The 25,498-nt window shown below is 42.7% G+C and overlaps 1 protein-coding gene across 3 annotated transcripts; it reads right to left on the minus strand.

Moving 5' to 3' along the window:
* Window positions 1-223: 223 nt before the first annotated feature.
* SERPINE2 (serpin family E member 2) lies at window positions 224-23,973 on the minus strand. Of its 3 annotated transcripts, none has more exons than XM_048314734.1 (10): window positions 23,905-23,973; window positions 10,240-10,514; window positions 8,950-9,066; window positions 7,555-7,782; window positions 6,325-6,522; window positions 3,665-3,863; window positions 3,424-3,524; window positions 2,325-2,411; window positions 1,677-1,760; window positions 224-892 (listed from the first exon to the last, which is right to left on the minus strand). In XM_048314734.1, exons 2-10 carry the CDS (start codon window positions 10,493-10,495, stop codon window positions 855-857), a joined length of 1,308 nt encoding a protein of 435 aa, XP_048170691.1. In that variant the 5' UTR covers window positions 10,496-10,514; window positions 23,905-23,973; the 3' UTR covers window positions 224-854. The 3 variants fall into 3 exon arrangements, with proteins under 3 accessions (XP_048170691.1, XP_048170690.1, XP_048170692.1); XM_048314733.1 differs by having other exon boundaries at window positions 8,950-9,069; XM_048314735.1 differs by lacking the exon at window positions 8,950-9,066.
* Between the last annotated feature and the right edge of the window lie 1,525 nt (window positions 23,974-25,498).

Raw genomic sequence — 25,498 nt, forward strand, 5'->3', positions numbered from 1 at the left:
CTTCAGCGAAAAAGGTCATCACAAGGAGGGACTAAAACAAACAAGCAAAATCCAAACAAACAAAACCCACCACAAAAAACCCAAACAACACTCCCCTCCCCCCCAAAAAAAAAAAAAAAGTCTCAGAGAACCACTCTTCTTCACCCTTCTTAGAAGTAAATCTCAAACAAGTACATGGGGCTCTGGACCCCAATATCCATCAGCACATCCACAATCCACAACATTGACTGTTCATAATGCAGTTTTATTTTTTCCTTTGTACAAAAACAAATATAAAATTTAAATCCAATAGAAAGTGTATACTAGCAATGACAAGTTTACATTACAATGAGACAGGACAATGCGATGTGTATTGAACACCACATTAGTTTTAAAACTCTCAGTGATACATGCACTATATAAAAACTGCTAGAACTTTTATTCTATTTCTACCAAGAATGTCCAGGTACCAAGATACTCAAGAACCAAAAGTAATCTTGATAGGTGGTATCTACAAAATTAGACCTTTTCCACATACAAGAAGAAACCAACATTAATAGAAACGTTTAACATTCTTTGTTAAAATCCTCTCACAAAAATCCATACATAAAATTCTTAGTAGATACAGAAAAAGCTCAAAAGCTGTTAGCATAGGTAACCATTCAGTAGTTTAGAGAATCTTTTAGACATTTTGAAGAGATACTGTAGTTTTCAATCTGTATTTTCCCCACAACGCCAGAACTATGTTGACTCCTGTTTCAAAACCTAGTCAGTGGTTAAAACTAGCTCTTGAGTGAAGTCAAAGTGTAGTGTACAAAATATTTAACAGAACAGGGGTGTGCCTGTTTACTTCTTGAAGGAAGTATTTTCCACATTCAAGGTTTGTTTATTTGTCCCATAAACAAGATTGTACCTGAGGGATGAAACAAAAACAAGGATTACCATCATCTGTAAATAAACTTACCCATGAAAGCATGAAGTCCACAGAGCACAGCCAAGCCATGTCATCAGTCTTGTCCAGCCTACCCCAGGTCTGTGAGCCCAGGGAAGAGCATGTTTGCATAGGTGGCCACCTCCTATTCCTAGAGACACACAGCTCTGTTGATGCTCTGCAGAGCCTCAGGATGGGAACTACTGCCAGCAGCCTGCTCTTCCCCCAGTGCTGGCAGCTGCACCTTGTCCCCTTCTAACTGACATAGTGATCACACGCATGTCACTGCAAGAAGGGCAATTCTGCTCTAGGAGAGCCAGCCCATACTGCAAAGAAGCGGTGAGCACTCTATTGGCAACACTCCCTTCTGGTCAGAGCAGGCTCGAGCAGCACCCTGGATCCCCAAAGCCCTACTCCGCCTTGGCCCTCACTACCTGACTGCCCAGAAAACTGGGCAATTCAGCAATTCACCAATTCACTATCAGTAAAGAGTTGTTTCCTCTGCACTCAGGGGAACTATGACAATTAAAGACTTCTTTTATACCCACAAACCTACCATGCTTGTTTCTGTTAACTGGGCAGCCAATATGTATTTTTTCCCCTGTTCCAAGTTGTATTCCCAATAAAATAATCTAAAATTAAAGGCATAAAAATGCACTTGCAGGATTTTTTTAATAGTTATTCAGTAGCTCCAGGCTTATTTTGTCACTATTACATAGCTGACACTCAACTTCTAAGCCAAAAAGTACTTACAAATGCTGCTTACCTGTAGGGTTGTGCCGGATGAAAAATACAAATGGTCTGTCTACTATGAACCAAGGAGGGGATGACCTGGCTATTAAAATTGCAGCTTGCAAAAAAAATAAGGTTTAGAGTGAGACAAATCAAGCACCACAACACATTACATACTCTATCAAAGTAAAGTTTCCTTGTAGATATACAGGTATGTGTGTGTATATATATTTATATAGGCTTGAACAGGTGCAGACAAATGCCTAAAACCTACCAACTTGGACATTTCAAGCCACACAGGTCACATGATACTCTTACAGGAAGCATATTAAAAAGACACAACACAAGACCAACAGAAAGCTGGAAGTCTTGGGTTGTCACCCAAAGGCTGTAGTAGCTTACTCCTCTTTGTAACCTGGATAGCCAGAACATGCTGTCAGTGGCCTGACACAAAGTCTGAGATATGAGAAGGCACTTCTCTAGAAGTAAGCCTGTTAATATTTCCTACAATGATCAACACTGACAAATTGAGATTTCCTTGAGATATTACATAAAACCCATTAACTGATCTGGAGTCCATGTATGTTCCTGCAACGATCTCCAAGTGGGCTATCTTTGCTTAGTGCAATAGCCTTCTAACAGAGTTTTCCCAAGTCTGACAGTTATCAGTACAGTTGCTTACTTGTTGCTGCAGAAGCTTTGGTTCCATCTTCACTAACTTCAATTTTTGTCTTTTGGAGAACATTAGATACATGAAGACCTTCTGTTCCTGAAGGACGCAAGGAGAACAGCACCTTCAGTAAAACTCACTGAGAGAGTCCTGAAGTACTCTGTAGCTAAGTGGCTCTGTTAGCATGGCTCAGAATACTAAAAGCTGCTACAATCCTGCTGGAATCCCAAAGCTGCAGTGCAGAACACTACTGCAGTACCTTTGAATAGTCGGTGAGTAATTACAAAAATAGGGAATAACATATCTTACTCCTCGTTCCTCCCCATTTACTAAGTTTTTTTTATCAATGGCTTAAGCTAGAAGTGTTCACATGCATTTTTAGTTTTAATTAAAAAAAACCTGAGAAAATACGCCATCTGAATTTAAGTTACACTCCCATTTGTCTCAATGTCAGGGAAAAAAAAAAGCACTTAGCAACACACCTTGCTTTCAGTGAAACACAGGAATTTGTTTTCAAATTAAGACAGAATGAGGTAGGCTTTTTTGTTAGACAATTCTATAGAAGCTAATCAGGATCTTAATGAAAGCAGAGAAGAGAAGTAAGATGACATTTTACAGCTGTGAGTTCAAAAGTGTTTACACCCCATTTTCAGATACTAATATTCACAGCTGTGAGTTGGTTCAGTCCCTTAAAGTGTGAATGTTTTTCATACATGCTTTCCTACAGCTCAAGAAAAAGTCACTAAACACATACTTCAGGAGAAGTTACACACTGTAGTTGCAGTACTTGCTACAGACTAAGGTATGGTATTGTTTAAGTCCCACCAAAGATTTTAGCAATGCTCAAGACCCTCAGGTTGCAATATCAAATCTTAAGAAGCTGACCAGCATGATTTACCGCTGTAATGTACGATAAGGGAGAAAAAAAGCCACTGCAATGTTGAACAGAAGCAAGCAGTCATGCCTCACTGGATACAACTTAAAACCAGCTCCAGTGTCATGGCAACACTTAGCCAAGAGAAAGCAGACAACTGCATTGGTAAAGCAGCACTTTATTCAGAGCTAGAAACTATGAAGGACCACCATGAATTGAAACAAAAAAGCCCCTTACTTGTTATTTTTGCAAAGTTTGCCTTTGACTGGTCAAACATATCTGTAATACCAAGTGCTTGCAGAGGTTCCTTTAAGTCTGTTTCTGCTTCTGCTGTGAATCTGGTTGGAACAACAAAAAAATCCATCAGTATTATGCAGGAAAGTCACCAGAAGTATTCCTTCTCCTGTAGCAGATGAGAGACATATAAATAACTCCCCAAACACTACCTGAAGGAGAAATTAATTATATAAGTACTTACTTTGGTAAAATAACCTGCACTCTTTTTGCTACCATGGTTGTCATCCAGCTTCCTATTGTTTTTGTGCTGATGTGGGGGATGATAGCAGAGAGTGGTGTTGTGCTTTCAGTGGGTAGTGCAATCAACATGCTGATCATTTCCCCATGGTATGGCAGCTCAATGATGTTGTACCACAGCTCATTCGGGGTACTTGTAGTGCCTAAAAAAAATAGAAACAAACAAACCCAAACAAACTAATGAGCTGTAGCCCTTACAGCCTTAAATCTCTACCTTTACACAACTACTGCTAGAAGAGTCTGTTAGAAAAGCTTTGCCCACATCTCAAAACTGACTCTAAAGTCCCAGACTTCCTTCTGGGCAGCTCTTTGAAAGGCATGGGTTTTGTACAGATGCTAGTCTGACATAAAGCACAGACACCATGCAGCAAATACTCATTTGACATACATACTTGTTTTCCCAGATAAATCTCAGCAGCCCAGAGCTGCAAGCCAGCTACAGTAGAAGTGATCAGGTCTGTGAATTAGCTGGATCTCTGCTTCAGATCTCAGCTGTACCAGAACCAACTGTGAACTGAGAATTAAAAAAGCAAGGAATAGCAGCAGACTCTTTCCAAACTGAAGAGATCTTGCAGACAAGCTTTTTCCTCCAAGAGTTATTGCAAGAGCTCCTGGTTCCTTTCTGAAGTAGTCTGTTGCATTTGCTCAATTTTCTTGCTTAATAAGGATCTGATTAGGAAGCAATCTGATGTCTTTCAAGATAGTAGAAAGCAGCCACTTCGAGGCAGTGCAAGAGGCCAATTAGATGAGCTAGAGGGAGATAGCAATGCATCCAAGTTACAGCAAGACTGTCTTTGAGCAGCCCTCTCCTCCAAGTTCCCTTTGCTTAATGTGGGATTTCTGGCATGTGCCTGGGAAGCAAAGGCTTTTTATAGTAGTTTCAAGTTAAAATTTGTCAGTTTGGCTACAGACAGGATTTCAGGCAAAGTTTTAGGATAGCAGCAAGATCTTATTGTCTCTCCCCTTTTCTCATCTAAATCTGTACTTGTCAGCCCAAGCTGAAAATCAACAGCTTCATTACAAATTTAATCTTGTTGCCAGAGTCATGAAACCTGCCCTAAACTCATATTGCTACAAAACTGGCAGTATTGCGCCTCTGTTGTGCAGGAATCATGTAAAAGCTGGCAGTTTCACTATTCCTTTTATTATGGCAGTGGTTCTCAGGCTAGAGCCCACAGACCTAACACTGGTTGTGTAAGTCAGCTTCAGGACAGTCACACAAGGCCAACTGTCCAACAGGTATGTGCTGCTTTCCTGATTTGCTACATGCTGCTGTCATTACTGAGGCAAACTAAACAGGAGGGGAGTTCAGCTTCAGTCAGCTGATGGGATGGAAGATACTTAAGAAATTTAAACTTTTAAAGATCCCGTTGCAAGCATGAATAAAATAGAAGCCCTGTGTTAGGAAATCCAGAGATACACAAACTCAGATGAGTCCTAACTCAGCAATATTTCTTTTTTTCCTTTCTAGCCTTTATAGCTTTTCTAGCTTAAACATAGGCCAACAGAATGGATATTTTAACCAGCATCAGAAGTCAAAAGCCTTCAATATAATACTCTTGCTAAATCCCACCTTAAGTTATGAACTTCTTTGAAACTCCACTATTAGTATATACAGCAGTAGGCTTCCCTACCTCCCCCTGCTCACACTTTCAGCAGTTACTTGAAGTATTACATTACATCTGCTCTAATATACAGCTTTGGGACAGAGTCACAGCTGTTTACTTTAACATAAATCTACTAATATTAGTTGAGCACTGCTGACAGTAAAACTAAGCATTTAAAGGTACAATGGGTCTTTTTTTTTTGATTTATAGCAAGCTGTATTCTCAGGCCTATGTCTCAGACTGTATTTAGTACACATGGAAGTAAGTTCCAGGCAGCACTTCTTAGAAGGATGCAAGACAAGTTTTTATCAGAGCATCCATCTTACTTTGACCACTCAAATCCCCATAAGGCTGCAAACTGGAGCTCTGAAGTACATTGTCAGTCACATCAAGCTGCTGGTGTCAGCTCTGAGAGTCTCTGATGGAAGTCTGGCAGAACCTGCTGAACTTCTTTTCATTTGTGACTCAATCTGAAGAGCAGTTTCACACCTCGGGAGATACAGCCAACATTCTAACCTTGCATTCCTCTGGCTCCCACAGGACTGGGGACTGTGCAAGTCCCATTTCTCTATCTGCAGCGAAATATAAATTGATTCTACTCCAATCTCTCTTTTATATACAGCTCACCATCAGGTAAACCTCCACCACTCTGCCTGTTAGCAGCTTTCCTTTATTCTCACCCCTTATAAACATGTACTTTTCTTTCTTACACCAAAGCTTAACTAACATGCAAACTTCTCAATTTGGGTACTTCAGATTTTCCTTTTTGAAGGCAAAGGATAAGGCAATACTTGACAGTGTTCAACCTTAAGGCAACTATTAAGTACCTTGCCCATGCCTCAGCAGCAGGAGACACTTCTCTAACACAATCCCTCTATACCAGCTACAAGAAGCAACACCATTAAACACCACACAGACAGCAAGCTCTTGTTTCACTTTGAAGAAAAGAGCAAATTCTACACCCATTGTTGGTGGTAGTGGGAGTCACTGAGCTTACCACAGCGGAAGATGGACAACTGAGACAGCATAGGAACTTGGTAGGTCTTCCCATCAGCTCCATAAAATGGGCGTTTCTTTGTATTTTCAGGTCGAAATCGTGATTTCCATAAGCCCTTGAAATACACAGCATTCACTAGAACCAGTCTGGTCAAACTGCCTTCAATATCATCTGGAGCTACAATCTGATCAATCATACCTAGAAGAAATAAAGGAATTCTTGAGCATTTGCTGTCATAACACTGGACAACTGTTCTTGAACAACCTGACACACGTATTACTTTAGACCCTTTGATCTGGGAGTGTGCCAGCTCCTCATGGGGCAGTATATTTAAAATTCATAAAGTCAATGGTATCCTTTGTTTGGGATAACTAGAAATCAAACATATCTTGCTGACAGTCTGATGTTTTAACAACTAACAAGGCTTTACCCTTTCCAGCATGTGAGCAGATCCAAGACTACTTGGAATAGTTTCAGCTGAAACACCTCCCCATTCACACACTGCTTGCAACATTACTATGCAAAACTGGTGATGTGGTAGAGAAAGAATTTGACAGCCTCATTTCACAAATACCACATCCAACATCATTAACACACTCCTCACATCCAGGAGGGACTTGCTTTAGCTCCAAAAGGTACCAAACAGGTAGTTCACCTGGACTGGGAACATGCTGCAAAACACGATCTCTGGCTTTAGCGTATGTAAGCTTGACAACTGGTTCAAGAGGCTTGAAGCATGAGGAGTTCTGTCAAGGCAGGGTTAGTTAAGAATCCTCCACCAACTGCGAGTCCTAAGAACAGGGTCATATCTTAGGACAGTTTAGGGCAGTCAGAGCAAAAGCTGAACTGCCCTACAGCTTCTCATAAGTCTGATTTGCTGAGTGGAACATCTGATTTGCCTGAAAGCATCTTCTGTGCTTGATAAAGCATGGACCTAAGAGAACTCTGCTTGGATTTCTCACCAATTATATGAATGCAAAGAAGAGTAAAAGCTCCCCTGATCCCATGGACAGATGGACACACATCCCTCCAGGCTACCAGACAGGCATATCTTCTGGGGCAACAAGACTGCTGGTTCCTGACACACCAGCTCTAAAACATCACACTAATGCCAGCTAAAAGACAGTTCTAAGCCACAGGACAGAGCTTTCTCTACCTCCCCATCTTTCTCCAGTATTTCCATCTGAATTGGAGGTCTCAGACACCACAAAGGCACTCACCAATACTCACCCCTTGTTTCATTTTTCACCCACTGGTTGATGGAATCACATGCTGCATTTGGGTCCTCGAAGTCCACACTCTTGACACTGCACTGAAACACCTCTTTGTTCCTTGTAACAAAAGGCACTTCCATTTTAAAGCCACTCTTTGCAAACACTGCATTAGCAATTGTTACAATGTCTTTATTCTTTTTTGAGACTATGAGCCTGTTTATCTTCTTTAAGGCTTTACCAACTCCTAGTTGGAAAAAACAGCAAGTTTAATTTAGAATAACATGATAAACCAACAGTAACTTTATATGCAACTATTAATGACATGAAAGGTCAGACATCAAGTCTGGACTAGGAAAGAAAGACCAAAGCAAGCATTCTGAAAGGACTTCCAAAATACCCATTTCTGATGTCTCATGTGCAGAACGCTACTGATTCCCAGCAAAAACATGAACTTCCACTGTGATGCCCACTGCACCTCTAGCTGTCTGCTCAGAATGTTACAGACAGTGCTTGGGATTACACTGAGGTTCAAATATTAGTGTAGAGCTACAAATCATGCTCTTCCACAGAACAAACTGTTCCAAAAATATTTCATATCATGTAAGCCAGGTCACTTGTCAGTTCTGTGACAGTGACAAAGAAAGTCAAAGGGTCAGCCTGCTCACTCAGAGAGCTCAGCAGGATTTGCATACCAAATGGTCTTGAGCCTCAGAATGTAAAGCAAAAATTGTTTTCTTTACTTCCTTTCCATTTACTGGAGAATAAAGGAAGCTGTCAAGATTTCTATAATAAACTTCAAGTTGAGTCTTAGTTTTCTCAAAGACTAAGTCCTGGCCTAAAACAGTTACAAGCAGGACTTAATCCCTTAACACATGAGCTTGCCTCTAAAAAAGAAAAGGGAAAGTAGTTGGTTCCAGCGCTTAGTCAAGATCCTTAGGACCTGAAAGCAGATTGTACAAAGTGCTTGCTAGCTCCTTCACTGTGTGTGAGGGAAAGCATATGGCAGCACAGAAGAACTGCTATGCTCACCATACCCAGTTCTCCCATGTTATGGCTTATCAGGGAGTGCTTGTCTACACAAGGAAGTTAATGCCAGGCAGGCAACTTCATGTTCAACCACTGTATTGAACAGCATCCTTGGGTGGCTGTTTTTACTGCTATTATTAATGGGTTCCCTCTGTTTCCCAATTCAATTTAGGGAGAAACATTTCCTGACTACTTTCTTATGTAGACAAACAAGAGATATGAAGGGAATAAATTAGTTCAGTGTTATTCTCTTAGCTGCAGGTAAGAAAAAGCCTCAGATGGCTTTGCTGTTTCATGTATCATGAATGCTTTAACAGCACCATTAGTATGAATTTCTACATGTTCACTCTCCAATATTATGGGCAAATTCTTTTGGAGAACATACCATAACAGAGGTTCTCAAACTGTATTCTGTGGACCACTGGTGGTCCACGGAGCACTTTCTGGTGGTCCGGGGAGAGCTGGCTGGTCTCATGACGCTGGCTCTCCTCTTTGCTTCCAGCTGCTAAATTGCATTAAAAGACAGCTAAAGACAAATTAAATACTTTTCAACTATTACCTTCCCGAAGAAGCAGTTGCTGCAGTTGCCAAAGGACTGTAACACAGTCATGAACAAGAGCAGGGGAAACCTGTGCAAGGACATAGGTAGCATCCCATAAAAAGTCTCTAACCAGGTAGTGGCTACTTTTTAAAGTGTTTGAGAACCTCTGTGTCTCACAGTTAGGATTAGGAAGTCTGCAGGCCAAATAAAACCAGTTGATACAATGCTTTAACATTTTTGCAAGTACTTAGATTTTGAGCATTCAAATGCTCCTAGAGCTGATTATCCCATGAAGAGATTCCAATCTACATCATTTAGATGTTAAGGTGTCAAATCATTTTGTTGTACTTTAAACTCAGGACCAAAACAGCAAAGCAAATGAAGACAGGACAACATGTTATATGACACTACTGCTGAAGATTTAAATGTGCACTTACCTCCTGGAGGGTTTTCTATTCTTGGAAGTAAGGCAGAATGCTGGCACTAAGATGTTAAGTCTTGCTGGCAAACACTCACAAAAATAGCATGCAAATTAAAGCAGGAAGAATCTTCAGCCTACTCCCTCTCAAGGGGCAGACACTGGCAGAAGAATATGAACACAGATGCATGCAGTGTCAGGCACAGGAAAGCAGAAATGGCTGTTTCTAGAAGAGGGCACTACAAGAACTACACATACATGGATTTTGACAGCAGAAACACAAACAAAACTGAAGAGTAAAGTGAACGTATCAACTGTATGGTTAGTTTGCACTGCTTTCAGTGAGGTGCCAAGAAATATCCTCTCACTCTTATCTAAGGAACGGCACATTAAAGGTTGTTCAGTACAGCCTGAAATAGATACCGCCACCTTCCTGCTCAAAGCTAGCAGTGGACCATCATCCACCCCGCTCTGGAATACCAATTTGGCAGTTCTAGACAGGGCCCTGAGGTCATTAACCAAGCTGCTTACAAGCCAGTTTAGGTATATATACATGTCCATGCTCAAATTGCCATTTAACTTGAAGCACGTCCATTTTGTGCTTTGGTAAACAGAGCTAATTGGTGCATGATGCAATCTACCACACTTTGAAAGCCATCTCATACATCATGAAGAGTCTGACAAAACACACCCAAAACCACCTTAGGATCACTGACCATTTACACTGTATCTCATCATAGTAGTCAGCTGCTTCTTTGTCTTGCCATCAGCTCCCAGCTGCAACACCCCCAGGACGGAGGAAATCCCATGAGGAGAAACAACAACATTGTCCTGAGGCTTAGCTTTCACTATTTGATTGAAGACCTGGATTCCAACATCAGAGCTTAGCTCCTCCAGAGGGTAAAAACTGAACTGGGAACATACAGACATTAAAGTCCCAAGAACAAAGAGGAGTGAAAAGTGCCAATTCATGATTCCTGGTTGGAGATACCTGTAAGAAAACAGAGAGGAAAGTTAAGTCAGCTGTCACAAGTACAGCAGTTTTAACCTAAATTCTTATTTACCTGAAGAGCAGGCAAGTCTTGCACACATGCCACACACCATTCACAGAGCTCTGGCAACGGGATTCACACCTCATTTTACTTACCACTACCAGGATTTTAAGTCTAGGGATTTCCAGATGCAGTGATAATCATGACATAGCTACATATCAGTGCCTAGATAAAGGACAAAAGCCACCAAGTTAGGAGACTACCTCCCACCACACCCAAGTTCAGACAGTTTTGTGTTTCAGTTTGAAGGAGCCTTGGCATTCTATTTAGATTGCCCTTTAGAAGAACTGAGTGCTGAGAAGTGTTGTGGTATGGTCCTCACCCACTACAATGTGATGCACAGTACACCTCATAGATAATTTTCTGCAGTGAACAGAAGCATATATACATAATGCAAACGGACCTTCTGTTGTGGGAATTTACACCTGCCTAGAACAATAAAGAGTTAGCTGCATAATTGACATTCTCAATAACAGGAATGTAGAGGAAAATTTTAGATTTTAAAATGCAAACGTTAAATTTGGATTTCAACCTGCACTTTTCCATTTAAGAAAATAGAGCACCTAATGAATACACAATGAAGTTAACATTCAAAATGGGCCTATCTTCATCTGCAGGTCTAACACCTGACAGAGTTCAGTATCATTACCCATGAGCTCCTAAGAACTGAAGCACAAGAAGCAGAAGCAGCAACATTTTGTTCAGGACCTCCCAGCAACTGATCATAGAGAACCAAGCCCAAATGTCAACAACTGAGCACTGTAACTACTAGGCTGTATTTCCTCCTCAGGAAACTGCACTCAACCCCTTTTTTTGTTAGGGCGAAGAGACACTTAGAGAAACATGCAATAATCTCCAATTTCATTAAATTACATTCCCTGTTCACAATATTTTAAAGACATTTCATTTGCACAGTTAACAGAACTGACTTCCACTTCCAGACCAGCCAGGAGCCTGTTTCCTCACCGAGCTGACTTCAGAAGAAAGACTGCAGAAGGTATGCAACTGAATGAAGTGTTATTTGCATAACAAATACAAAAACAGGTCTCTGCTCCCCCGGAGCCCCCTGTGCAGCATGGCACACTGCTCTTCTAGGTGCAGCACCCCAGGGTGCTGGGGCCCAGCAGAGCCACAGCCTTGTCATTCCCACCCTCCTCCCACACAGCCCAAGGAGCTGTGCCATCGCCAGCCTACCTACACTGAGTTCAAACCATGCTGGAGCACTTGACTATCAGAAAACCAGCTGGTGTTTGTACAGATTTGTTTAATCATCTTTTAATAGCATGTACTTTAACTGTGCTAAAACACTTGAAAGCGACAAATACAGCATTTCCACTTTCTTCTACATCATTTGAGGGGACAGAACTGACTTTGTCAAAGTTTGTCACTGCAGCACAGAATAAACCAAATGCTAAACATGCAATAATGCAGGAGTTTAGACATCTTTCTCCCCAGAACCCAACTTTAGTATACTTCTGACCAGAGGAACTTGCTGGACTGATTTAAGTTAGGCAAAAAAAAGTGAAAACGCTGTCCTACAAAGCGGGGTAACAGCCCACCCAATAATTAAGTCTTTTCCATCAACCTACTAATCCCCCAAGCAATTCTGAAGTCACTTAAGTACAATTCCTTCCAAAGGAGCTTCATACCAGCCATCAACTGCAACTACTCAAGCTTAGCCCAAAATTTAAAACGGATTGGGCTAGCTGCAGCTGAGCCTTGCAGGAAGAAAACCCAAGCACCACCCGACCCCCTGAGGCAGGTCACACAAGTCACTCCTAGGTTTGTCTTGCACCCCTCACACCACCAGCTACAGCAGGAAGATGTTATGGGGGAGAGCCAACAGCCTGACAGGAAAAGTAAACTTGCATTTAAAAAAAAAATTTTAAATTGTTAAGGAATATTCTTCAGTGTTCTTCGATACTAACACAAACCACCTGAACCATCTAGTTTTGTTTTTAAGGGCAAGGATTCCCTCTCTCACAGGCAGCAGCTCCACACTGATAGCAATGCTGCCTTGCAGGAGGCAAATGTGGCTTACCACTCCAAGAAAAGCTAGATTTAGGGCTAAGGGTTTTCTTTGGTTTGGTGACCATCTCTTCTCCCTAACCTGGAAACCTAAGGGGTAATTTAAACAAATTCTTAATCCTGATATTAAGCAGACTTATACCTTGACCTAGTATCTCAGCAAAAAGAAACTTCAAGGCCGTAAAACTATTACGGAGTCTTACTATTTGCACTTAGAACCAAGCAACGGTTCATGTTAGTGCAATACAGCCTGTCCCATGCAGTGAGGGACAGGGACCATGCCAGATAACAATCACAGAGCACAGTTTGAGCTGCAATTTGAAAACCCTGCTCTTGACCAAGGCAGCTCCACCTGATCCTGACAGTAAACCAAAGGAAACTCTGGTATTTTGAGTGCAATCTACCCTTGACACACTATACAGCAAGAAGCATGGCAAGACTATGAGGGCAGAGACAGGAGACTTTGAAATCAACTAAAACAATGTTTCATTGTCATTTATGCACTTCATCTGCACAAGCCTAAAGGAAGTCAGACACTTCTCTTCTTGCCTTTCCCAGAATATATTGCAAGCCTCCAAGTTTTCTACTTCACTGGTGACAGTCCCTGCCAGACTCAGGGTGACAGCCTGGCATTTTCCCCATGACATGTGAAGCCTTGTCAAAACAACCCAATTATGCTCCCAAGGCCACTGCTGCAGAATTTTGGTGGGTTTTCTTTTTTTGTTTCAACCAATTACATCCCACATCTTGTTTCCCCAGAATTCTCCACATTTGCCTAACCTCTCCCTCCTGACACACCATTAAGGTGGGTTGTTCTCTGTTTTGGAGCACAATCTCTAGCAGATACCTATTCAATAAGTGAAACAAAGTCGTACAGTGCTCTGAGCACAGAAAAAGAGTAAAAGCACTTTTTATCACAAATTACAGAGCAGTCACTTCTTGGCCTGGTCCTGCTATGGCCACTGCGTAATTTAACCAGGTAACTGAGGAGATAACGGGATCTTTGAGCAGAAGTGGCATCCCTATAATTAACATTTCCATCATGGATTTCACTATATTCAACTTCGGTTCAGTAACAAGAAGTGTATTTGCATATCCTGAAAGAAACAGCTTAAGTACAGTGCTGAGGGAAGAAATCCAAAAGGATGTATGATGTGTAGGATGGAAAACAGCTGACCTGCTATACAGAATATCAACAAGCTTTCAACAAGCTTTCATAACACTGAAGCTAAAACCTTAGTGATAGTTAAATCTGAATCTAATGCTTCAGAAAATGAAACAAAAATACAAGCCAGGCATTTCTTTGCCTATGACCATTATATTTTTTACAAAGTTCACTGAGAAGAAGGAAGGTGTATAGGCGAATTCATTTACATAAATGTGGGCTTTTGAAAGATGTTGGAGCAAATAAAAATGTCCCTCTTCAAGGGTAGGCTGCCCACTTCTTAGACTGAGCAGTTACAGAAAGGACAACATCCACAATTTAAACTTCTTAACACGCAATGGAAATACTGTCAGTAACTCAAAGAAATGTAGCCAGTGTTATCATGCATTGCAATTTCTTATGCAAACCCAGTTCTTAACCCTAATGCTAGAATTTCTGGGCAAAACAGATCAGTGTCACACATTCAGCTGTATGAGAGATGCCATTTCCACAGCAAGCACACCGAGAACTCAACTCCCCCTGCCTCACTGAACAGCAGCACACCAATTCCCGTACATCACACTGAAGTACCAGTTATACCTCTATCTAATTGCAGAGCCTAGCCTGAGCCACAAGAGAATTTTTAGACAACTATTCCAGTCAGGCACAGAGCTCTGGGGAAGGCAGAGGAAGAAAACAGCAGCATGTCCTATCTACACCAATGGTTCTGTGTTGTTTCATGACAGATGATGAAAAGTCTTCAGGCTACCAATCTTGGGATGACCTCAGCTTCAAGCTGGTGTTGCAAACACTAACTCTCAGACATACTGGGCAGCATATTCAACTCTCACTAGGCTCAGCTATTCAGATAATCCCCATAGTACCTAGTTTAAATTTTTTGGATGAAATTATTATGGAAGTAGTTATATTAACAAAGAGGACATGAATGCTTTCAGTCTGCATTTACAGAATGCCTATTACAAAAGCAAAGCTGTATTAATATGGACTGTTTAATCTATGTCTAGAAAAGCATTTGCAGAGCAGGGAGAAGTTACATCTTCAGCCCCAGGCACAAAAAACTGCTAATAATGAAGATCTTCCTACAGGAAAAAACCAGCTTAGGAAGGACCTCACTTTCAGAGAGCCACACGAAGCTGCTGCAGTCTTCCCAAGAAGAAGAGAAATTAGTTTGGTTCAAGATCAGAGGCAAAAACATGATCTGAAAAAATACGCATATTTAATATCTAAGTTGGAGAAAAGGCCTTTCCCAGAGAGGCTGAAGAACACTTTCCAGTGGATTGAGGGTGAAATAATGAACTGTCCATAGATTTTTAGATATCTGTAATGACAGCACTCCCTATGAGACACCTCCAAATGTTTATTTTGAAGCCTGACTTCAACAGCAATAATGTATAGTCCAAAAGGCTCCTTCTTGCAGTTACAAGATTGATTCTGTAGTTTCTTTAAAGACATATCAAGCATAAGGAAGTTTAGACACCAGACCGCACTTCTGTGAATAGTCATAACCAGCAGCAAGCACAGCTAAAGGGACCAAAACTGAAGAGCAGTCTCACAACATTGCTGGTGTCATTGTATTAAGCCCAAAAACCTCAGATCCCCTGAGCCCACGGGAAGGCACTGGGCAGCCCATGTGCCCAGAGAAAGTCAGCCTGGAACAAACATTCAGGGAGATCTCCAAGTTTGAGATGTTGACATTTCCAGCCACTGTCATCTGGGGGACTAATTTAAAAGTCTTATTTCAATTGACATATGAGCTGAAAGAAAGCAGCTTCACTTCAGGCATTTAACCAACTCTCTCCAGCAGGACTGAATAAATACTCAACCAAACTTGTTAACAGTCATTAAAGGAGCTGGATGAACACACAGCAATTGTTTCTCCCAAGACATGAGACCACTCCGGTTACAGTGGGAAGGTCATATGGTGGGTCTTGTTTTTCAGCTGATGCCCACTTGGAAGCATGGTAAAACACTCCAGCCTCTTGGTAGGCTTCTCCCCACCTCACAGGTGTTCCAACTCCCCTTTTGCCTAAGCCTCTTCCATACCAAAGCCTTCAGTGTCAGTATCCACTCCTCATCCTGAACGCGAGTTCAGCCTGCTGAAGTTCTGAGTTTTCTGAAATGACAGATCTGTGAAATGTTTCATCTTCCTCCACATTTCCTGGTATGTCCTGAATGTTGGCTCTCCCTTTTAACCTAACAACTCCATTATTACTCAATACCTGGAAAGTTTAGTATATGCAGAGCATTACCAAGAAAGGATGATTGCTAGCTTTTAAACAGCTCAGTACTCACATTGCTCTGAAGAGGAGTAAGTTACTGTCAACAAGATATAAACATAACTTGTACACAGAGATAAGCTGGAAGTAATGGGTTTTTTAAAGAAATAATTTTGTATGTTAAGATATCAGTCTGGCTTCAGGTACTACAGTCACCATTGCACATGAGTCCAAAAAGCATGGTACTGGTTCTGGAGATTTCCTCTCCCAACCTTAATCCTTTCTCTGCTATTCATATTTCTCTCAGGTTTTTTGTGCATTCTGGAAAGCCTGTTCAGCTGTGTCCAACAAGCCTCCCCTGCCAAGTGGGAATTTCCCTGCAGAGCACCAGCTTGTAAAACCAGCTGGTCCCACACAGGAACCATCCCTTTGTCCAAGCACTGCTCCCACATGAGCCAGAAGTTAGAGTTTAGTGCTTCTTTAAGCAGAGTCCTGACCACCACCTCTTTTTGGGAGTTTCTGGTAAGCATGAAGTGCAGAGAGACAAGCTCCATTTCAAACTGTCTGCAGCCTCATGACCAGGGTCTGCAGTTCACAAACCAGACTGATTTTTCTCACCAGTATCTGTCTTCTACAGCATTGGTGGTGACTCATGGTAATTCAAAGATCAATTTCACATCATGCAAAGCTGACCAGAGTTTTTTACTTCAGCACTGAGCTGTGACCGTACAACAACTACACAGGCACTATTCAGAGTTTCAAGAACATAGATAGGCATTTATGTATCATTTGCTTTTACTTCCATCCCTCTACGTGATTTAAAAAGCCAACTTTAGCTCTGCTTCATGAAGCAAATAGAGCTGACAGGGCAGGGGGCTTGTGGAGACTATTCTGGTACTGCACAATTCTATCACCATTTTCAAATTTTATGTGTTCTCTTGTTACTGTAAGCTCAACTACTATTGCTTAAGTTTCTAGGTATTATTTATTCCTGTATTTAAAGTAGAGTTTCCACAGAATTCTCCAAGATTTATTATCAAGTCTTACAGTATCAGGAAGATTAAAGAGAATTATGTTTTTAATTTACTGGTATCCCTTTATTAAAGAAGTGCTTTGGTTGATCTTAAGCTCTTTATGCAATGTGGTTATTTTAACATAATGAAGAAACACGCATGGGACAATCAGCTCACCAAGACTAATGCTGCAGAACCAGTTTCCCCAAAAGAGGGAGCACAGCAGTGTTTCACAACATGGTGGGGAGGCTCCTTGTCTGGATTCACCCCAGTAGAGGGAACAGGGCTTCAACAATCATAGCATTTACCTAAACTCAAGCTCCCACTTACAGTTTTTTTTGTGGAAGAAAGGCCTCACGGAACCACAGCTCCCACATTTACTGCATATTAACAATGCTCACTATGCAACCACAGGCTCATTAGGAGCCAAATGCAAGCCTACAGCACTGCAAGCTCCCATTAATAAGGTACAGGGTATTAACTCCTTGGAATGGGCTGTGTAAGTACAGATTTATGAAGTAAATAGTCCAAAAGGTGCTGGACTAACAATGGCTTGTGTCTTATCAGGCACCTCACTACCACCTTCACCCTAAGTTCCCCTGTGCTTCAGGATTTTACCATCTTTTATTCCTTAAAAAATACTAAAGGGAAACCCAGTACCCTTACTCATTTTCACTTGTTGCAGGTATCTTGGCGCCATCTGACAGCAAGACTCTCACACCACTACATCCCTGCAGCGCAAACAAATCTGGTTCTCCTTTTCCAGTAAATCTTAATCTGCTGGCCAGTGACCCATGCCCTGCTTCTTGCACCTATTAGGCTAGGAGAGTAGAAACAGACTTGTGGAGATGGCTCCATGGCCACTTGGGAACTGTGTGGAAAGCTGTACTTGCAGAAGATTGAATGCCAAGAACTTTCCAGTATACATCCTTCTTCAGAAGGGTTAAGAGACCAATATCTGTAACACTTGGACTTAAAGAACTGTCAAGCAAAGAAAAAAATATCTGTATAAGAAATAAAGAAAACTAAAGGTATAGAATGGAGTCCTCAAGTCAATAGTGAAAATTTCAGTAGTGCTTTGACAGCCACTGTTGCTGCAAAGTAGAAAAGAGATGACTGCCTTCAGATTCTACACCTTTTAGGTTTAGGTTACTCTACAAAAGGGGTACTTGTATTTCCTACTAAACAATGCTCCAAAGCCCAATGCCCATCACTCCACACTCTATGGTTCAGTTGGGGCTTACAGCCCCAAAATTAGGTTTTCTATGGAGCCATAATATTTTTACACTATTTACATTTTTATTACTCCTGGGAAGCTGAGAGAGGTGGCAGGATCTATCAGACACACAACATCTAACCAAAGCCAATGCATGCTGGGTTTAGAGATGCCCAACTGGTAACAGAAGATGGGGAGACAGTCTCCCAAGAGGACTTTAAGAAACCTCACTTAAAATAATTCAAGTAATTCAATATATTTACTTAACCCTCCTCCTACAAGAGGAAAGACTGTGGCAGTAACAGTATAGGCAGTTCTCTAAAGTTACATGGATACAGTCAATACAGTCATTTCACCATAAAAATAAACTGGAATTCCAGTATTCTCTGTTTGTAACGAGAACTTTCATAAAAAACATGTACTTACACAAATTCATTGATAGCCAAGACCTGATACTTTAAGCATTTGTAAGTAGGGAATGCTACCAAGTGACAAAATACTTGGAGAGATCAGGAACACTGTTCTAACCATTTACTGTACTTGTGGTTAGAGATATGCAGAATATTAGGTGACTAGCCTTTTATTTATTTATTAATCACACTGTACAACATTAGCAATCAACCACTTCCTATTTGCAAGCTAATTTAGAAACCTTCTTATCCGAAAAACCAGATAACAAATCTATAACCCTTAAAGTGTAATGTAGCCAAGTTATTAACATTTAAGATGAAAAAAGTATATTGATTTTCTGTATACAGGACAGCATTTCTGAAACAGACCTAAACTCATAGGAACATGAGATACTAGTTTTTAGTGGCCTTTTCTCAGCCATTCCAGCCCTAGCTTGAAGGTTACCCAAAAAGGATAAGAACACTCATACAGCAAGCATACACTTATATTCATCTTTTCCCCTCAAAGCTCCAGAAGCAGAAGTAGCCAACCACAAAAGCATCAGAAGTCACAGATTCTGTAAGGATGCAGAAATGAAGTCTTGTGCTGGGAACCCCGTCCATATGCTCAGGCAGACACCTCCTCAGTCATCTGCAAGAACCTTACATTAACCAGTTAATAAGAGCTATTAACCAGCTATTTAAAGACCTGTACTTAAGAAAACACACTTTTTGTTAAACTGACCTCACTGCGACTGATCCCACTGGCTTTACTACAGGTTTCTGGGAAGACAAGACTTAAATTTCCATAGTAAAAAATGGGACAACTGAGTATGAACTACGCACAAGAATTCTCCAAGAGCAGGTCATGACCTGATATATTAAACTGTCTGATTCAGTTCAGCTTGAGAGTTTGTAGGCTGAGTTGTGAGCCGTGTTGGCTGAGAAGCCTCCACAGAGTCCATCACTATTTCTGTAATGCAGATGACGAACCTCTGCAGAGGAAGTAGGCAATTAGCTGGGAAAGCAGCCTCTTCAACTGAGCTGCCAGAGCAGCTGGAGGCCTCAGCTTGTTTAACTGCTGAGACAGCCACATGAACTACTCTTTCTGGAAGAGGAGGGTGTATAGCAAGATGGAGACATATAGCTAACAGATAATACACCAACTTCTACGTAGCATTTCTCAGATTGCTTAGGGATATAAAGTTATAGGATAACAGAATGGAAGAGGAAAAGTTAGTTATGTTCAGTTCTCCTCTTGGTTTTGTACCTGTAACCTGTCAGAGCTAATGGGAAACTGCCCCTCTCCTATTAAAACAAAAAACCTCAAATGCTGCTCAGCCTTTGGCCAGCAGAAGCTTACAGTTCACACCAGATGATAGAGCCATCTCAGAAGCAGTGAGAAACATCACTAAATACCACAACATGCCCTTCTACAGGAACAGAAGCTTAAAGTGCAAGTTGTTAAATAATACAGAAAGCATTTAAGTAAAAATCAAGGCTTGGTCAAAGCCACATAGCTGATGAACATAAATTCGTATCGCCTGTACATCAGCCAAACTAAGAGCTAGAATGTAGCAGCATTTCTCACTAGTGCTTCTGGAGACTCCAGTGGTATTGAAGACTGTAGCTTACAGTCTCTTGGCAACTCATGTTTCTCACAAACCAACCTACCTGCATGCCAAGGCCACTACATATACACGGCCTTAAACAGGCTTCTTCCATTCAGAACTCACTGGCAATCAGTCTTGATGCCTTCCATAATTGCTTTCATGGTCCCATAATACTAAAGAGAATTTCAGGCTGCTGAAATTTCTAAAGCCCAGGATGACAACAGGAGACTGCCTGAAGCCCACACTTTATGTCACACGGCTGAGCATGGTCAGCAAAACTGACATTTTCACCAAGGGAGATAATTCCACAAGATGAATATGCTTTCATACTTAAACTGCTTTGTGGCATAATTATTGGACCCCAGCACGAGGCACCTTCTGATTTCAGCCTGAAAATAAGGGAAAAAACATCCTTCTGGCCATTAAAGGTGAACACCAGACCACAGAAAAGATACAGCAGCTGCCAAAATGCATGTTTTTCCATAGACACTGCTTGAGGAGAGGTGCTAACAGATTTAGAAAGCATTTCAGTTAGCACTTAAGTGTATCTCAAGGCCATGACAAACAGCTCAAGAACCTATGGCTAGCATTGCCACTAAAATTGCCCCATCCTTTTCCTGTCCACGATTACTGGCTCTCACTTCAGCAGAGACCTCAGCTCTGCTTGAAGAAGTATTCACATAAGTACGAACTAGAGCCTATCCCTAAAGGGAGACAGGAACAAGCAGAACACAGGACAGCTTTTTTTCCCTATAGCATGCCACCTTAAACATTTGTGTAGCTACAGCTGTAGAATGCTACGACCTCTTTTTGCTCTCCTCCCACCACTTTAATCATCACAGAGGAGACACACTTGAACATGTACATAGTTGCACATATTCAGCTTTCTCATTTTTACACAAAGAAGCTATCTACTTTAATAATAATAAAAACATTCTTATATTTTCATAGTTCCCCAACTTACACTGAATCTTTAAATTTACACTAAATCTTTAAATTCACATGTAGGTGATTGACTACTCCCATGCTCCCACTACCTGCTCTTCAAAGCCAAGAAGAGGCAATTCTTTATATCACTCTGCTTATTCAAAAGAGTTTTATGGCTAGTATAGGTGCACTGAATTACATGGTTCTTACAGGCCAGCACTTTGCTGTAAAACGTGATTTGTTAGCTATGTCACAGGTAGATGCCCAGAGGCACGTAAAGATGACTGTATCTAGCAACACTTTACAGATTAGCGATGATTACTCCATCTTTTCCCTGTCTTCTCATGTATAAAACCTTTGACCCTAGAGAATTGCAGAATTCAGTTAACATACCAAGTTACTGGAAATGTTTTGATGATTAGAATGAATTCCCCCCTAATTAGTATTACAAAAGCATGCTCTTTCATGCATGCTTGTGATTAAGCAATTCAAGCAGCCCAGACAACCCTAACCCCAGCTTCCAAGAAAAACCTTCCACCGAGCCTCAGCTTTTTCAAAAATGAGCACAGTGGCTGCCTATCAAGAATTAAAAGCCACAACCAGGTGCATGAACCAGGTAGATGCTGTGCCCACTACCAGAGCAGCAACACAAATCTCTAGCCAGAGCTCCCTCTGAACAGATCTCTTGCTGTGGATGCATGCAATATCTGTGCACCTCCATTGTAAATCCTAGCAGTAAGGTGAGGTGGTTATTTTTCATATTTTTACACACACACACACTTCAGTCTAGTCTAAAAATACCTGGTGCTCCTGCTTGACAGTTTTCTGCCTAACAGTATGCTGGCAAGCTCTAGGACAGGAACACATTTCTGCCTGTGTCATTTAGAGACCCAGACTAAAAGTCTCCACATGCCACTAAGACATGCTATTCTCCTGGTTGTCAATGACAACACCAAACAGAAGCTTCAACACTTCTGTATACACCTTGAGACAAAATGCATTGCAGGTTTCTGTTTTCCCTTTTTTGTTCTGATATGAGTTTCTATTGCCTCCCACATGAGATACATAGAGCTATATATAGATATAAATATATGTGTGTCTATAGTGATGGCCATTTCACCAATCAAAGCGGAGTTCTTCTGTCATCCTCATAGCTGGGGAGCACATAAAACAGCAATGACCAGAGAAGCTGCTTTTCAGCATCTCAAGAGCACTGACAAAATTTGCTTATAGGTTGCCTGACATACAACTTGTCTGTAATTGTAAAAAGCTGTGGACTAGCATTCATCACTTGAAGTTTGCTCCTGTGCCAAACAGCTGCTATTCTCATGAGTTTAATCACACCCCACAAAACGCTAGAACTCCAACCTAGTACATCTTACATGCAGTTGAATTAATTTACTTAATCATTCTGCTTTTTTATTTGTATTGGTCTTCACCTCACGCTTCAAAGACTCATCTGAGCACTCAGCAGGCATGCAGCTGCTTTTCACTTTCCTCAAGGATGTCTGCAGCTTCTCCTGTTTTCCGAAGCTACACGGCAGCACAGCTGCTTACACCTACGTACTATTTTGTGAATAGTCCCTAAAAAATCAGGTTTCTAATGAATTCCTGTGGCAAGCTGGGGACAAGACATTACTAAATGCTCACACAAGAGAAAGTGAAGGAAGAGGTCATTTTTCAGTGTGGTGAGAAAAAAAAAAAAAAACAGTCTACCAGGTTTCTCTTTCAGGAAGTTGCCCAAGAATGCGATTACAACCACAAAAGCCAAACCATGTTCAGAATCATATGTAGGCATGAGAAAGGGGGAGAGAAATAAATCACACTGAGGCCTCTAATCCACAAATAGATATTCCCTAGTTTTATGGGAAATTTGACATTTTAACACCTATTTGTTAGTACAATGGTTTCTCCAAAGGTATTTTTCTGTTAAGATCCTCCTACACTGCACGGCACTGAGCCAAAATATCGAACACCATTTTCACCAAGAGACAAAAGATTCTCTCCTGAGGCATACTCTGCATTTCCGAATATTCCCAGAACTCGATACATGAAGCAGCTCCCATATCATTCCAAAGTGAGCCGAGGTCAGAGTTTTGGCGAACCAGTTCTCTGCTTCAGCACACAACATGATGCCACCAGCACTATCCAAACGCTGTTACAGTATCAGAATATCACCCCTTCCTCCCCAACCGGCAATGATTGTAATTGTTTCTCCCCCGTTACTCTATCATTCAACATGCCAAGAAAATTTCAGTTACTAACTGAATCATGATTTATTACTTTTATTTAGCACGAGACCAGCAAGCTCTCTCTTAAAGCACACAAGAGACACGAATGAAGCGAGCAACTTCCAGTTTCCAAGCTCTCCCGGCGCAGCCGATGCTCGGGAAGTGCCACCTCTTCCGCACCCAGGAGCGAAGCGTCTCCCGCGCCGCCCGGGACGCACCGCCGATGCTGCGACCCGCGGGCTGCCAGCCTTAAAACCCGTTTCTTTTGGGGGAAAAACCCTCCCTGCTTTCAAAAAGCCAACACGCAGAAAGAACTCAGCGCGCCAGAAGCCCCGCTCCCGGCACAGCGCCCACGCACCCGGCACCGGGAAACTTGTGAGAGCAGGTAACAGGCAGCGCACGGCGAGGAGCCGCCCGAGAGACCCCCGCGGCCTCCGGCTTGTCAGCAGCCAAACTTTGGGGCCCCCGGTTTCCCCCGCCCGGTGCCCCGGTCCCCTCCCTCCCGCCGGGCGCCAGCGCGGCCCCGCTCACCTCCCCCGCCGCTCTCCGCCGGCACCGCACGGCCGTCGCCACCCCGCGCCGCTCGGCCGGAGCGCGGCGGCGCCGCCCGGCCTTTATAGGGCCCGCGGCCGCCCCGCCCGCCCGCCCGCCCCTCGCCGAGCGCCGCGGGCCCGCCCAGGGCAGCGCTGCCCGTGGCTGGGAGCGGGGCGGGGGGCGAGCCCCGGGGACGGGCTCGGCCTGAGCTTCGAGTGTTGGGCGGGCCGTGACCCCGGACCCCCATCGCCCAGACCCGGGGATGCCCCGGGGATCCTCCCCAGCCCCACTGGCTCAGCGGGAGGCTCACCAGCCGTGTCGGGGAGAAGGAGAAGGCGAGGCAGCGGTGGAGGTGCCCACGGGGCGACGCTCGGCCCGGCAGGACGGCAGGAGACCCAGGGGGTGGTGAGGGGACAGAGACCCCCGAGGCCAGTGCCATGCGGTCCCTTCCTGGCAGTGGCGTGGTGGGAGGTTGGGGGATTTCGGCTAAGGGACACGTCCCCGCAGCATCCAGGCCTCCCCGTGTGCTCCCCACTGCACCCATGTCCGCACTAAGGGATGAGGAAATGCCTCAACCCAGGACCTCCGTCCCTTGTATGGGACTGGAGTTTTAATCTGCACAAACAACGGGAGGGATCTGAGGGAGGGAAGTTATTGCTGCTGCAGCATAACAGCACAGGCACAGCGGTGTGGCAAGGACAGAAGTGTAGACTGGGAAAACACGCGTTAACCTTAACACTGACTGACAGCCCTGGACTCTTTGACTGACAAAGCACAAGAAGGAATTTCCACTCTTCATACAAAAACAGTAGTGCTGACGACTTCAGAAAAACCGGCAGTGTGTTGGTGCGGCAGTGGACAGCACTGCCTTGTTAAGTCATCATTTCTGCTCCCGGTCTCCAAAAAATTTTTCATGCATGGCACAGTTCAGCTTTGAAGAAACAGGATGAGTATGCAATAAACCACATTTCTTCCCTCAGGAGTTTGGACTTCTCTGGATAAAAAATCAAAACAGCCCATCTCCTGGCATGAGCCAGAGCAGCAGTGGTGGCAGCTGCTGTTGGTCTTTAGGGTGGAGAGCGTTGTGTCACCATCAAGATGGCTCTCTCAGTACAGGGGCCCTGTGCCTGGACAAAACCAAAATGATGGAAAGAAGGATGAGAGAGGTGGCACAGCAAGGCAGTGCATGGAGGCAAGGAGCTCAGCCTCAGCCAGGGCAGGGGGAATTACGCCAAGATAAAGTGCTGGTGCCAGGAGGCTGGGCTGTCCAGGAATGGTTTCTTCATGGGCAGTGCCAGCTGAGGTGGACATTTCTTAGGCTATTTACTAGCTAGTTCGATTTTTAAATTTTAATTAAAATTTAGCTTCTTTTCACAAAATGCTTCATAACATCATTTCTACACAGATCCATTTCTGAATTGAGAATAGAAATTAATTAAGAAACAAAAAAAACCCACAAAAAAACCTAACAGCCACCTTTTGCATGTTTCATATTAGCAGAGACAACCCTTGGGTATCCATTTTCTCTCAGGGATGAAGGCAGAAAGCTGGGTAGACCATGTCACATCTGCCCAACTGCTTAGCATCATGA

The sequence above is a fragment of the Corvus hawaiiensis genome, chromosome 10 (genome assembly GCF_020740725.1).
Source record: "Corvus hawaiiensis isolate bCorHaw1 chromosome 10, bCorHaw1.pri.cur, whole genome shotgun sequence".
Lineage (NCBI taxonomy): Eukaryota > Metazoa > Chordata > Aves > Passeriformes > Corvidae > Corvus > Corvus hawaiiensis.

What these genes read in the sequence shown, in the direction of transcription:
- SERPINE2 (XM_048314733.1), bottom strand. Translation starts at nt 10,495, where the DNA reads ATGAATTGGCACTTTTCACTCCTCTTTGTTCTTGGGACTTTAATGTCT. An exon ending in GATGAGATACAGTGTAAATG is followed by an intron (nt 9,070 to 10,239) that starts GTCAGTGATCCT and finishes AATGCAATTTAG; the next exon opens with CAGCTGGAAGCAAAGAGGAG. An exon ending in CAAAGCTTCTGCAGCAACAA is followed by an intron (nt 1,761 to 2,324) that starts GTAAGCAACTGT and finishes TTTTTTTGCAAG; the next exon opens with CTGCAATTTTAATAGCCAGG.